This window comes from Python bivittatus, unplaced genomic scaffold, assembly GCF_059951505.1.
Source record: "Python bivittatus isolate LINGU-HERP-01145 unplaced genomic scaffold, Pbiv_v1 ctg000070_np1212, whole genome shotgun sequence".
NCBI lineage: Eukaryota > Metazoa > Chordata > Lepidosauria > Squamata > Pythonidae > Python > Python bivittatus.
Genome location: NW_028277034.1, coordinates 36,685,379 through 36,700,588, shown reverse-complemented (window position 1 = coordinate 36,700,588; position 15,210 = coordinate 36,685,379). Strand labels below are relative to the sequence as shown.

General features: G+C 38.2%; 1 protein-coding gene across 1 annotated transcript in view; it reads left to right on the top strand.

Annotated features, from left to right (window-relative positions):
• The first annotated feature begins 11,981 nt into the window (after positions 1-11,981).
• The window catches only part of ENPEP (glutamyl aminopeptidase), a 52,035-nt gene continuing 48,806 nt past the window's right edge, over positions 11,982-15,210 (top strand). The window contains exon 1 of the mRNA XM_007425820.4: positions 11,982-12,935. Within this exon, the coding sequence (XP_007425882.1) occupies positions 12,298-12,935 (638 nt within the window). The 5' untranslated portion in view covers positions 11,982-12,297. The remainder of the gene's footprint in view (positions 12,936-15,210) is intronic.

Here is a 15,210-nt window from a genome sequence, read left to right as displayed (position 1 = left end):
CCAACAGTAAACATTCACTCATCTTAAATGTACTGATTTCCTTATTCCTGGTGGTGAAAATAGCCTGGTTAGTATATAGGTGTTTATTCCTAACCATGATAATGCCAAAACAATGAAACAGGGGTCATGACATCATGACACGAACTATACTCTTTCATATTTACCCTGTGACAGTGCATGCAAGTACGTAAGGGATGGAACTTGCATTTACCACCCTCCCCACCACGGATGCCTATGGGTGAGACTTCCATTTTTTATTCTGTCATAAGGATTGGATGGTAAAAGTTAATACAGTAGTTTGTCATAAGCATATATGTCAAGTTAGGGAGGCCCAAGCTCAATAAATCTTCATTTACTCAAATTTCACTGGAAGAAGAAAAATGTTACATTGAAGCAATGGAAAGCCATTGTTTAAGGGGACCTGGGTGTTGATTGAGAAAAAGCAATACTTTTTTTTTTCTTTTTTGGTATGCTGGATATGATAAGTTGTTGAGTAGAGAGGCTTATGTGTTTGGTGGTAGTGCCCTAACCATTACCTGTATTAGTGCACTCCCTCTGGGTGCCCTCCAGATGCATGAGACTACTTCATAGTTCATCATCCAACATCCTTGTCCGACACAGTCAAGGGCCCCAGGTTGGGAAAGGATTATTTATTTATTTATATTTCAAATTTAGATACTGCCCATCTCACAAAAAATGACTCTGGGCGGTTCACAATAAAACAGCAATAAATATTAAAATACAATAAAACAATATAAAATATAGTAAAAACAGAATAAAACCAAACACATACACAAATGTGTCAGGCCTAGCCCAAGGAACTCCTGGAGACCGTGTAGGTTCAATCAGCAAGGTTTATTAGCTAGCGCTTATTTACAGAATCTTTTCAGACTGACCAGTAGTTCCCAGGCACAACTCTCTACTATCTTCTGGAATGTTTAGGGATGCGCCAGCTTTCTCTGCTTATCTCCAGAGCGTTGCTCTGGAGACGAGAGCACCGTTTTCACCCCCCTTCCTCCATTCCAGTCCATCACAAAATGATATCTTCCAAGATGTTGATAGTCAGTAAGATATTAACATACGGGAGCATCTTCAGGGTGCTAGCCACCCCCAGAGTTGGTTGCCCTTTTTTGCACCCCATGCCAGTTGGCAGAGCCAGGTCTTGACTGCTTTCCGGAAGGACAAGAGAGTTGGGGCCTGCCTCACCTCTGGGGGGAGAATATTCCACAGGGCGGGGGCCATGGCAGAGAAGACTCTCTTTCTGGACCCCGCCAGCCAACATTCTTTCATCAATGGGGTCTGCAGCATACCCTCCCTGCCTGATCGGGTGGAACGGGTAGATATAATGGGGGTGAGACAGTCCCTCAGGTAACCCAGTCCCATGCCATGTAGGGCTTTAAAGGTGATAACCAACACCTTGAATTGGACCCGGAAGCAAACTGGGACCCAATGCAGCTCACGTAGTAATGGTGTAACATGTGCCATCCTTGGGGCACCTAAAATTGCCCACGTGGCTGCATTTTGAACCAGCTGAAGCTTCTGAATACTTTTCAAGGGTAGCCCCATGTAGAGTGCATTGCAATAGTCTATATGGGAGATGACTAGGGCCTGAGTGACTGACTGAAGGGACTCCTGATCCAGAAAAGGGCGTAACTGGTGCACAACATGTAGCTGAGCAAAGGTCCTCCTGGCCATGACTGCCACCTGCTCTTTGAGCAGGAGTTGTGAGTCCAGGAGGACCCCCAGGTTATGCACTGGGTCTATCTGGGGTAGTGCGACCCCATCCAGAACCAAAGATGGTAAACATCTGGATACAGAAGCGCCCCCAGCCCACAGCCACTCCGTCTTACCAGGGTTCAGCTGAAGCCTGTTGTTCCCCATCCAGACCCCCACAGCCTCCAGGCACTGCAAAAGGGTAGCCACAGCATCACTCAAATCACCTGGGATGGAGATATATAACTGGATATCATCTGCATATTGATGACACCTCATCCCATTATCCCTGGAGTTTCTTGTGTTTTGCTCTGAAGTTGTTTACCTGATTCATTGCCTTTTCCTAGAGTTGATATAACTTCTTGTTTGGGAAATTGAAAAGGAGCTGGGCAAAAATGAAAGAACAGGTATGATGCAAGGACATTCCAAAAAAGAAAAGCAGTAGATGCAATATGTGCATCGCTGAAAACTTTCATCACATTTGTTATCTCCCTTTTAACTCTTCATTTGCCCTTCAGCCACTTTATTTCCCCATTTCAGAATGCCAATACCTTTATACCCTGAGTTGTACCTGTTACAACTGATAAAAAATATTGGCAGGTCTGTGAAAGCCGTTGGATTAACAAGAATATGAACAGGATAAAGCTGTATTAAAAGATTAGAGGAGCCTAAATTTACTAAAATCCACAGAGCAAACTATAGAAACTTAGCTCATAATTATAGTCCCCATGGACTGCCATGGGCTTACAAGACACCAACATTCAGAATAGACAAAATTCTTCTTGGAGGAGAGACAGGCATGATTCCAAGTATTATGTATTTTAACATACTACAGGTTTTTCTATATTACAGAAGGTACTTCAAGATCAAGCAAGGAAAGTAAAATAAATGAGGATGGACTTTTTCCTTTCTAAAACTCATAACTAAAGCCTGGTACAAAATCTTCCATGGATCCCAGGAAGGTATTCCTAGTGTTGTCAAGATTCAGTAGTTCCACCAGGAACGGATATTATTGTACCTTATAAATACTTCTTCCATTTTGTATAAAATCTGTCAGTCCTAATAACAATAATAACAGTAACAACAACAGCTTCCATTTCATAATCACAGTTTTACATAATGGCACTGCAAATAACAATCCAGAGAGAAGACTGCACGATCGGAGGAATGCACAATGAATTGCAGTCTCAGAAACTATGGACAACGAAAAGCAAGGCAGAGCTAAAGGATAATACAAAAAGCAGCTCTGAAAATTAAGTCAAAATTGAAAATTGATCGGGTTTTGAAGAACACCAAGGTGTTTCTGCAAGATGCTATTTAACATGTCCAGGAGTAGCCAGTCATCAGCCTGGGTCTACGGATGGCAGAAATCCTGGGTTTGAAAGTACTTCATTGAGAAACTGCCATCTGCAGTTAGATGGTTTGCCACAAGGGGGAGTCTGTCTGTCTGTCTGTCTGTCTATCTGTGTATGTGTGCATGTGTGTATGTGTGTATTTACCTCTTTAGTCCAGCATTGTGTTCACAATGGCCATTCAGCTCCATATGGAATGCGGACAAACAGTAGATGAGAGTAGCAATATGCTTCTACCTACCATCCTTAACAATTGTCACAGAAAGCAGAATATAACTGTCATGCTCAGTAATATTTACATTTTTGTTAAAATCTCTTTTAAAAGCCATTTTACAATTCTGTGGAAAGAAATTCCACCAGTCTTGCAGCATTCAATTCAGCCAAAACTTCAGGCAGAAAAGCTTATATGGTTGTAGCATTATCAGCAAAGGGTCTGTGAAGAGGTAGGATGCATCTCCTGAGTTTGTGGTACACACAGCTTTTGTGGACTGGCTCCTGTATTACACTTCTAGAAATATTTATTAGACGTAAGCCCCAATGAGTTCAGTGGAGTTTATTTCCAGATATAAGTATCAGATGGCGGGTTTTGTTAAGCACTTTGTACTGCATGTATCCAACATTTTTATCACAACTGCTGAATGATAAGTACATGAGTTCTAAAAGATATTTATAATCTAGCTTTTTTTTTCCAGCAAAAAGTCATTCCACTTGACATAACAGTGTGAGAATTTCCCCAGCTATTCTTGAAAAGTTCTCCATCCATAGCTTCCCTTCATGGGTATCCACCTAACCTAACAGGTCTTTGCAGACAGAAGCTACTGAAGAATTCTCTACATTTACTTTTCCAAGCAGCCAACTCCTAGCCTATCCCAGTTCCTACACTGTAGGAGACAATACTGAAATAAATATTTGCCATGCTTTGATTCATGCTTTGATGTGGTTGCTGAATAAAATAAACATCTAACAACTCTTATCATATCTTAGACCACTACAATTCTGAAAGACTCTTTAGGAGGCTTGTGCCTGCTTGTTTCACATGTTGGATTAACATACTGCTTTTTAGAGTTAAATTATATATTACATGTTCATATGTAATCTCTTACTGAATAGCAGAATCTGCCATGGTTACTGTGGTTGTCAAAAGTGTTCTGTAATTGTCTCTAAAACGTCTTGGCTGGCCATCACTGGAAACAAAACGGATGGACTAATTGTCCAATGAAGCTGAATCATTACATTGTTAATTCAGTGAACTTCTTCAGGCATAACATGACTGTTGGAAAGTAGATTGTCAAGATCAAATTACAGCATAAATCAATTTGCAAGCATTTCAATTTGAAAACTAGGAGAAAAATTACAACTGGCTTTCATTTCATGCATTTAGTCTGAAAACTTCATATTTCCAAAGTGCACATTTCCAAAAGGACATTGGTTACAAGTGAAAATGATGGCAAACAAGGCCTTTTAAGTAAACCTCAAGTCAGCAATGCTTACATCCTAGGCAATTCTAAGAATTAATGATCATTTGACAGCGGTAGTAGTTGAGATGAAGAGATCAGCTTTTTCTTCTGTAGGAAATGCAGAGCCAGACAAACGTTTGCTATAATAATGGTTTCGTCTCTTAATTTTTTCAGGGCAATCAATCCTACTTTTCCTTTCCATTTTTACAGATGTTTAGGTTTCCCTGAATTTTTGAGAAAGGTGAAATAGCCAGTTTCGGCACTGGCTATTTGTTCATGGAAATGGCAGCTCTGAATTCCTTTCAGTTTGCATGTTTTGGAGTATATAAGCAGGTTCAACATTTCTAGTGGTTAAGATGTATTTATGTCAAACATGCACATACACAGGCAGGCCTGGTTCATATAGCATGCAAAACCATAATACAGTTCATTTGGTTTTTGTTTAATATGCTGTACTAGCCCAACCAGTTGTGGTTTATTCAGCAAATCATAACTAAATAAGCCATGGCTTAGAGGGATGTAACAAAACCAATCACAGACACAATTCAGATTCTGGAAAGAGTGGAATTTTGAGTTTATCACCTATCGATGAAGTCTTTCCCTAAAAATTTGTTAGGATTGCTTTATTCAAGTAGGGCTGATACATGAACTATTCTTATAATAAGTCAAGAGTCATATTCTTCTACCTTTCTAAGGCTTATGGATTTTGACCCAATTGCATTCTTTCCTAACTCTGACTGGAAGGAGTTAATCATAAATCATTTTTTTTAAAAATAAATGAAAGTGTATGTATGTGTTTGAGTTTCCTGTCATTATTCCACTAAGATTGTAATTCATTAATACTTACTTGAAAGGACAGGTATAAAAGAAATTTGCCATGGATTTCAGTGAGATCAAATTGATACAATCTTTCAGAATGGATTCTACCATATTCTGGACAGACAGCAATGTCTACCACTCTCCTGTCATAAATCTATAAATCTATGCCCTCCCCCAAAGTGTTTATTTATTTTGCTTTACCTGTATGCTATCTCTTCCTGAATACTCTAGGCAGCAAACAATCTCAACATAAAATAATCTTCCCTCAATATTTAAACATTTATTTGAGAAAGATGAGACCAAAAATGAGTCTACATCTGAGAAAAGTTACATTTAAAAAAGCACACATGAATATACTTTCAAAACTTATAAATCAGAGGTAAGGTAAAGTTTTCTTCAAGCTGAGCTCAGTTCTTGGTGAATTCTTGGACATGTTCCCATAGGTTTCTTGGCAGCAATACAAAAATGATTTGTTTGGGGTGTTTTTGTGATTTCCCAGTTTACCTTTATATTCCCTGGAGAAATCCCATCCAAATATTATCCATGCCTGACTAAAGTTCTAAGCCCAGAGAAGGCTAATCAGATGCTGCCACCCACAGAGTTCCATATAAAACTCAATATATTAGGGAATATTGCAAACAACAGTAAAGGCTTCCTCAGAAGTTAAAAATAACTGCAACAATTTCAAAAACAGGATATGTAAATTTTACATCACTGACACAGACTATATTTGGACTGAGACTCACATTTCTATTGGGAAGCAAGCCCCATTGAACCTAATAGGATTTATTTCTGAATATATGTGCTCAGGAGAGTCAGTTTGGCCAAATGGTTAAGCCATTAATCTAGGAGTGTGGAAACCCATATTCTAGTTCTGCCTTAGGCATGGAAGCCAGCTGGATGACTTCGGGCCAGTCACTCTCTCTTAGCCTTAAAAAGAGGGCAATGGCAAACCACTATCAAAAATGTTGGTAAGAGAACTGTATGGACTTCTCCATGTGCTTACCAGATGTTAAAACTGACTTGAAGGCACACACAAACGAAATTATTTACAGAGTTGCAGTATAAATTTGTCATAATCAGAAACTGTGTCAAAATTTCAGCTATGTTGGCTGGGATTTGCCCTGCTTATTCTTCATGTTTACTTCTGAGTCTGACTACTTCCAACAGCTCGTGTTCCCTTTAAACATCAGTCAAGGGAAAGGTTATATTGTCATTCTGCCTCCTGGCAGTACAAATGCAGTTGCAAATTCACTGCAGTTCAGAGCTATGGAAAATACTACATTCTTCTTCCTGTTTGAGGTTAGAATGAAACAGAGGAAAATATATTTTGAGACTTTTGTATTTGTTCATATGTGACAAGGGAGCCATCAAGGAATCAACAACATTACAGCTTCAAAGACCAAAAATATCCTATTATTATATTGCATATGCAGTTCTGCTTACAAATACACATTTGCATCTATCAGTCTGTTCTTGACAAGTTAATTTTACTTGGATGAAGCCTCCAAAGGAGCTGGTATAGAGTGGAACGCCATTGCATATTTTTCTAGACAGGCCTAAAAAACCTTCTACAATAATGTTCAATGTAATTAGGGCTGACCTAATTTGAATGTAAATCCCACCACCACCACTTGGGGTAGTGTCTTGGGAAATAGTATTATGAATGGTTTTTATATTGCTATAATTGTGTAGTAAATCTCAAAATATATGCCAAATAATTGAAGGAGCAGTTGGATGTCTTCTAGTCTATGAAGCACAAGCCTTCTACAGCAGTTGCTTCACCATGAATGTCATTTTCACAGAAAGACGTTCTGGAGTGGGTGTAGCTGTTGCTGATATAATTGCTTCTTTGTTTCTGATGCAGGGACATCATTGCACATAGGACTACTCTTACTTTGCCCACACAATCCTTCTAGTCATCTTGATACCATAAATGCCTCAGGGCCATTGTGAGTCGCTCAATGTTTCTCAGTTTATTATAGGTTTCTACATATGAGCTTAGATGGAGAAAGATAAATAAGTAGTTTTCATCTGTGCTCTGAAGTTCAGCCATATAAAAGATTTGTTAGTTTGCAGGCAGAACATCCCTGTGCTATGATTGCTACTGACTACTAAAAGGCTCTGTGCAACTGATGTCATATTTATTGGAATGAACTCTAAAGGGTTTGAGCATAAGGAGATTACCTGTGCCTGACAAGTCCCAATTAGGATAAAATGGTTCACATAGTGTCTCCTATTGCCAGTAGCAATTATAACATCTCTCAAAACTATAGAAACTCCCTGGGAGGGCAGAGGGAGTCTTCTAGTATAAGGCCCAGTAGCTCTCAAGTCTGAGAGTGCATAAAGAAAGCACCCAAAATATTCTGCACAGGTAAAAGGCTCCTTGCCTGTCATACGAAATGAGAAGTCCAGCAGCCAAATTAGATGGTAAGATAATAGAACCAGAAAATTGCCATTACGGAATAAAGAATTCAGCTCATCTACCTAATGCAAGTACAGATGTATTACTTCTCTACCATAACACTTGAATTTTGAGCTCTAATTCTGTTTCTCCCCCCCCCCCGACCGCCCCCCATGAACAAAACTGGGACAATTCCAAGTTTGGACAATTTGAAACTTTTCTGGCTTACCAAATTTTCATAACAAATTGTTTCTGAACTATTGTTATTCTTTAGTCATTCTTTAGTTATTTGCTTAGAATAAGTGGGCTCAGTACCTGATTTCAAATTATGGTTGTTATTCTGTTTTTCCTTCACTGTGCCTGAGGATACAGCATACTTCCTTGACCATTTCTGTTTATTTGTTGCTTGTAATTGGGTTCCTTTATTTGTTTGCTTGATGCTCAGATTCACAGACAAATGTGGCATTTTGAAATGGACACATTTACAAATTATTTAAATACACAGAAATACAAGTAGCCTTTTTTCTATCCCAGATTGATGGCGGTCAAAGTGATGGGTGTGAATTCTTCACAGAAAAGACACAGTAAGACTTAGGTTTATTAAATTCTTTAGAATATTGAATTTGATGACAAGAGAACCAGGGAATGGGAAATCCAGCTAAATATTAAGAGAAATGTCTTAAATATGTTTTCTTTTTTTCCAGCATTAGAGTACAAAGAACAGGGCAATTTTTTACAGAGCAATTGTAACAACTACTAAGATAAAGTATATGAATGATTTTTCTGATTACTAAGTGCCAAAGGTTATATCCACCAATGGAAATACCTTTCTTGTGAATTAATAAATATGACATTCTAATTTTATATGTGCCATTTTCCACCTTCTTGCTTTCACTAGTTAATACCCATGATGAGCTGAAAATCTTTAAGAAAAAGAAGTGTGAGGAAAAGTAATAGTTTGCTCAGTACTTGTGTTGAGTCAGTAGACGTGATGCTCAGCTTCTAAGATTCTCAACCATTAGACTAATTTAGCACAATTACTAAGGTGATTGAATGGACTTTGGCATCATAAGTAGTTTTTAAGGACTTACATTATTCTGTATGCTTGCATAATAGCAGCTTGCTTCACTTTCATCTCACTTTATTCTTCTCACTCCTTTCTCTCTATTTGGAGCAGTCTAAGAAAAGGGAAACAAGATTCTGATCTGCCACTGAAGTCCATTCTAATGGCAAAATGACAGAGCAAGATGAGAGACAAGTGAATGACTTGTCTGTACTATTCAGGTCCTTGTGTCTTGTTTGTTGTAGGACTCTCTGCTCTGAATTGTTCACCATCAGCTGCACTTGAACTTTTGCTTCCAAAATCGTAGGTCCAAAGAGTCTGCAGAGAGCAAAGGATTCAATCATTTCTCCTCCTGTACGATAAAGCCACCTTCCCCAGCTTGGGGTTCTCCAGAAGTGTCAAGGCTAAATTACCTAGGATTCCAAGGCAGTGTGGCCCAGTATATTTGGAGGGAACCAGGTTGGAGAAGACAGTTTTAATGCATTCTTGAGTACACTCTGTGCTATAGATGCTAGTATGTGATTCTTGTAATTAGTTTTTTTTAATCTATATTTTCCCCTCCAGATTATTGTTACATACCATGAAAACCACAAAATGAAAATAAAAACTCATTAAATAGGTAAAGTTATAGACACGAACTATTTATATCCTGGTTTGCAAACTTCACTGATGCCATTACTGCTTTATATTTCTTGAACCAAGGATTAAAAGAATGTCAAGAAAAAGAAAAGGATTAAAATATATAAGAATGTCCTTAATATTTAGACAAGTTTGTACCAGATCATGATTCCCCAGTTTGGCAAACAAATATCAGAATGTGAGCAAAATATGACCTTGTCAATTAGCTGCCCATATGACAGTTGGTCATTCATAAAAAATGTAATCTCTAAAAAGTTAGCAATTGTCATTGGACTGGCACCAAGATGAGACACTTTTTCTATATACAGTGCAGGATTTTCCTATAGTTCTATGGTTAGGCAAGATAAAAATACATTTGCCTACAGTTTCCAACATTTACAACTCTACGGTTTGTTCATTCTTATGAATGCATAGCAATTCACATAATGTCCTCTGCATATTGGAAATTGAACGAATGAGATAGTGCCTCTGGGGCATATAGTACATGTGGGTTTGGGAGCAGCACCAAGCTCAATGCATTGCCACCCCAAAACCCAAAGTCAAGCCAGCGTCTGTCTACTTCTCCTGCCTGCTACTCAATCTTTATAAAATTATTATTTTATTACAATATTACGTAGTGTGGTTGCATCAGCATAAACATTACCAGTCAAAAGAGAGGGGGAAGGAATGGGAAGGGATGGCTTAGATATCAGTCTCAAGTTCAAAGTAGCTTCAGCTTTAAACATTTGCTATTTTTTAACTTAAAAATATTCAACGCAAATCTCATTCCTTCTTTTTGGTGCACATTTTCACAATGTTGGCAATTTTTCTTCAGTTTGAAGAATCATTATAGGGCACTTTATGACTAGAGAACCCAAACTTTACCCATATTTTGATAGCTTGTTCTTAGGAGTGTTGAGATGCTTATTCTTGTTTAGGTTTTGTTTTTTACTATACAATATATTGCTTTTTTCCACTCCACATTAATAAGTTATAGTCTTATCCTTGTTTACCTGAGCTTAAAGGTATACTCAGTTTAAACTGATTCTCAGTACAATAGTATGCAGCTAAGTTCATCTATCTATCTATCTATCTATCTATCTATCTATCTATCTATCTATCTATCTATCTATCTATCTATCTCATGCTATTCCCTGTCAAAGTAAGCACTGTTTTAATTAGGGCAAAAAAGGAGTACAAAACAATAAGGCAAAGAAATTGAAGGCGTGATATAAGAAAATGAAAAGGAAGCAGAGCTGAAACTGCCTTACACCAACCCTATTAACTGTATTTCTTAACCAGACCTTGAAAATTATCCTTTCTTCTACCATGTCTATACACAGCTTCATTTAGTGCCTTTTATTCATTAAGCTTCTCTTATGTCTATTTTTCAGGATCTAATCATCCCCCACTAACTTTCTCAGACTTCTTGCTGTCAACCCATTCACTTTTCCTTCATACACTGTTGTATGTAAAAGTTTAGGCACCACTTGTCAAACTCTACCTCTTAATTAACCCGTAAGAGAACAATACTGTAGTTGACAAAACCTCTACATAGTACTGTTGAACTTGACATCTTTCTACAAAATTACTATTTATGAGCAGTGATATACAGTTTCAAAATTATTTCATTTAGCAACAAACCTTCAGATCCATATTCATGCAAAACTTTCTGGTTCAGACATTGCTTCTCAACATGAGACGATGGGCCTAAATGTGCAACACTGCTCCTCCCCCCGAGATTATTCTTGGCACATTCTTTGGAATGTAAGAATAGGATCTTGGAAATGCATAGTTTTTCAAAAATTGCAAGAATTATTCATATATAGGATCAGCACCATCTGAATGTCAAATGTATTTTTCATGCATTTGCTTTGATATTTGTAACATGCAAACTAGCCCACAGAAATCAAGTATTTGCTTTAAGTATCCCAATTATCTATTTGAACAAGCAGAGTGAACCAGAAATAGCTAAATCAGATGTGTATGTCCACTGCCGCCTGTTTGCCTGGTATGCAAATTAGAGTGGATTCTTGGGGATTACATTTGGCTTTCTGTGTGTAGAAAAAAAAAGCCAGTGTTTACTGTCTGAAACAGACAGAGAAAGGAAAAGAAGGAAGACACTGCATTTACAGTTTAGTGTTCTTTCTATAACCACATGGAATAACCAAGTACAGAAAAACTGAAAGAAAGCTTTTCAACTTGGAATGGGAAAACACAGATAGAAAGGGGAATTGTGTTTTTTAAGGAGTGGAAAGCAACTTTTTTTTTTTAAATCAAGAACATGGATTTTCTTTCACAAATATCTGAGGTGGAAGTCCAAGGAGATCCATGCTCATAAAAGAAACTGGATGAGGAAGTAAAGGTAGTGACAAAGGTTGAGGTTTTTTGATCAGCTACACCTCTCTAGCAGTGAACTGTCTTTTGGAAAGCTGCTGAGTGAGCTTTGGCATTTGATCATCTCCAACTGCTGATTAACACAGCACTGTTTTATATTTAACTCTGACCAGAGCAGGAGGAGTTGGGGGTGGGGCTCTGCTGCTTATAAGGCAAATAGCAGCAGCTACAATGTTCTTCTGTATGCATTTCCTCTTTCTTCTTTCTTGAAATGATTCCTGCTTTACCAGTCATTTTCCTTTGGAAAAAATCAAACTTCCTTTTTATTAACTGAGTGTCTGAAAGGGAACTAAGGGGAGGGAGAGAGGAGAGAGGCAGACAAAAGGAAAAGCAGATGAGAAGGAAAGAGGAAGAGACAACATACTTAATACAGCGGAGTCCGTTCAGCCAAAGAGCGAGAAGAGAGCAAGCAAGCTACAGCACTGTTGCTTAATGTGTCTGTTTTAAGTTTAAGTTTGGTAAGCGTAGTGGGAGATGCTGGGAATGGATATCGAAGATAAATCATCCAAAATGTATTGCATGAGAGGCAAGCACGTGGCCATTATTTGTGGAGTGGTAATTGCTGTGGGCTTAATTTTGGGACTTGGATTAGGTTTAGGATTAAAGCCAGAGGCCTGCCATCCTCCAGAAGACAATGGGCAGGTGTCAACAAAACCACCCACACATCCAACATCACAAACAACCTCTGCTTCAGGGAGCAGAGAGTTTTGCAATGCCAAAAATAATGAAAATGGAGCCTGGACAAATTTCAGGCTGCCCCGCTATGTTCACCCAATTCATTACGACTTAGACTTGACTCCTGAGATGGAAGCTGAGGTGTACACCGGAACGGTAAAGATCTCCATCAGGTTGGAAGAACAGACAACCAGGCATTTGTGGCTTCACCTGAGAGAAATGAAGATCATGGAAATGCCTGAGCTCTGGAATGCCGCAGACCAGGTCATTGCTGTAAAGAGTTGTTTTGGATATGAACCACAGGAATATGTGGTAATAGAGGCAGAAGAAGACTTACATCCTAGCAACTATTCACTGAGTATGAAGTTCAAAGGCTATTTGAATGGTTCCCTGGTTGGATTTTATAGAACAAGCTATGTGGAGAATGGAAAGACCAAGTAAATTTCTCTTTTAACATATCTACACTATTAATTTCTGCACAGGGATTTTCTCTCTTTCTCTCCATCTTACATCTTCCCTTTTCTCACCACAGAGCTGTGGTCTTTCATATAAATTTAATGAATATTAAGAAAAGTGATAATGGGGTAATGACAGCTACAACATTGAGATGGTTGTTTTGGGAGTATGGTTTATTTTTGCTTACCAATTTACCACATATTTACAGAATACAAAGGTGACAAAATAAGCGCATATTTCTTGTGCTTTTGTTGTATAAAATTCTAATCATATATCTATTCTTTATCTTGCTTTTATAATGTTGGACAGAATGTTCCAAGTCAGGAAAGGTATGTCTGGTAGTTTAAATTATATGATATTGTAAGTGAAATTCACTATTGAATTTCACTTACAATATGGCCTAGTTTTTGTAGAAAATACATCCAGGAAAGCTTGCTTTTTTTTTTTTTTAATGCATGACTTCTTTAATTTTGTTGTCTGTAAAGTCTCTTGATGTATAATTGTTTGGTAATAACATGGCAGCATCCTTATTAAGAACTGACTACCATTAAATATGTAGAAATTTATCAGTGGAAGGCTAGATAAGAATCTGCTTGTTGCCTCTCATCCTCCTAATCACAACAGCTTCAAAATGGAGCTGTTTTGAAACAGGATTTTGGGAGTGGGGGTGTCAGCTGCATGTGACACAAGATTTCAAGTTGTGGGAAATCTCAACATCTCAGCCTGTATACTCAAGTCCTTAAAGCTTTGAGAAATTCTCAGATTTTGAAACAGATTCACTTTTTGTTGCTCCAGAGGGCTGAGCAACAATTAATGAGTGGAAATTGCAACATTAGAAAAATTTCAAACAAGAGTTGTTGCATGATGGAATAGAGTACTCCAGGAAGGACATATTTAAGCAAAAGCCGGACAGCCATATGTTAAGGACCCTGTGGCTGCAAGTTTCCTGCAGGGAACAGAATTCTATCTTGCAGGCTTTCATAATACACTGCATTGCCTGTGGAAGTCTACAGCTATAGCCTAGAGAACACTTGTTTCCAAAAATCTTACAACCTATTGTTTAATTGTAAATGTGTTTCATCACAGTGAATGTTACTTGCTTCCAGAGAAAGTGCAATAAGTGTTCAGCCAAAGGTTTGGAATTCTTCCAGGCCAGGTCCAGCCTTTCCCAATCTTGTAGTCTCCAGATGGCTGAGTACAGCTCTCATCACCCAGTGTTACTTGGATGTGTGGCTTGCAATAGTGAGAATTGTAGCCTGAGGAAAAGCTCGTCCTTCATTCCCACACATAGTCAGAATTGTAAAATAAGAAAGCGAGTGGATTAGTGATGCAACATTAGTACTGATATAGTCATACTTCACATCCAAAGCCTGGAACAATCAGAAACAAAGTGTTAGTTTTCCAAAGCCTGATTCAAGTATACACAATATGTATTGTCTTGGTTGACTTGTTTGCACTGAGATGCTTATAGATGAAGTTTTTCTTAAGAAAAGGAACTTTTATGGCATTCAGAAGAACACGTGAGGCTGAAAATTATGTAGGTCAGGGTTCCTCAACCTCAGCAACTTTAAGATGGGTGGACTTCAACTCCCAGAATTCCCCAGCCAGCCATGCTGGCTGGGGAATTATAGGAGTTGAAGTCCACCCATCTTAAAGTTGCTGAGGTTGAGGAACCCTGATGTAGGTCATGTGGTACTACAGGGTCTCCAAAGTCCCTGTTGTGGATTGTCTTCTGTTTTTGGGTGATTGAAGACTGAAGGCAGTTGTACTATGGAAATGCGTTAAGTTGTAGTCTTGATAGTTCTATAAGTCTACAAAACAGTCAGTTAGCACTGTCTAGTTCTATCCATGAACTCTTTCAATTTCCATATACAAGCCATAAACCAGTATTTCTTTTGTGCAACAGACAGAGGTTTGGAAATCAGAAGAAACTATTAACTCTATGACTGCAAGAAGAGACATAGAGCAAGAAAAGATAAATTAAAATGTGAGTCAGGATTGTGAACACAGAATAGGTTATGCAGACTGTTAACTAAAAAAAAAAAAAGCAGGATTGCTCCCAATATACACACTCAGTGATGTGTTGCCAAGGCCCTGCTCCATGTGAGAATTAATGGACTATTAAGAGACAGTAGAAGAGGGAACATCTGTTTTATGGTAATCTGCTAAGTAGATGAAAAGGACTTGAAAGGCAAGTTAGCCATTTGTTGATCTTAGTCTTCCTTTCAAAACCATTAAGGGATGTGTACTTAGTAA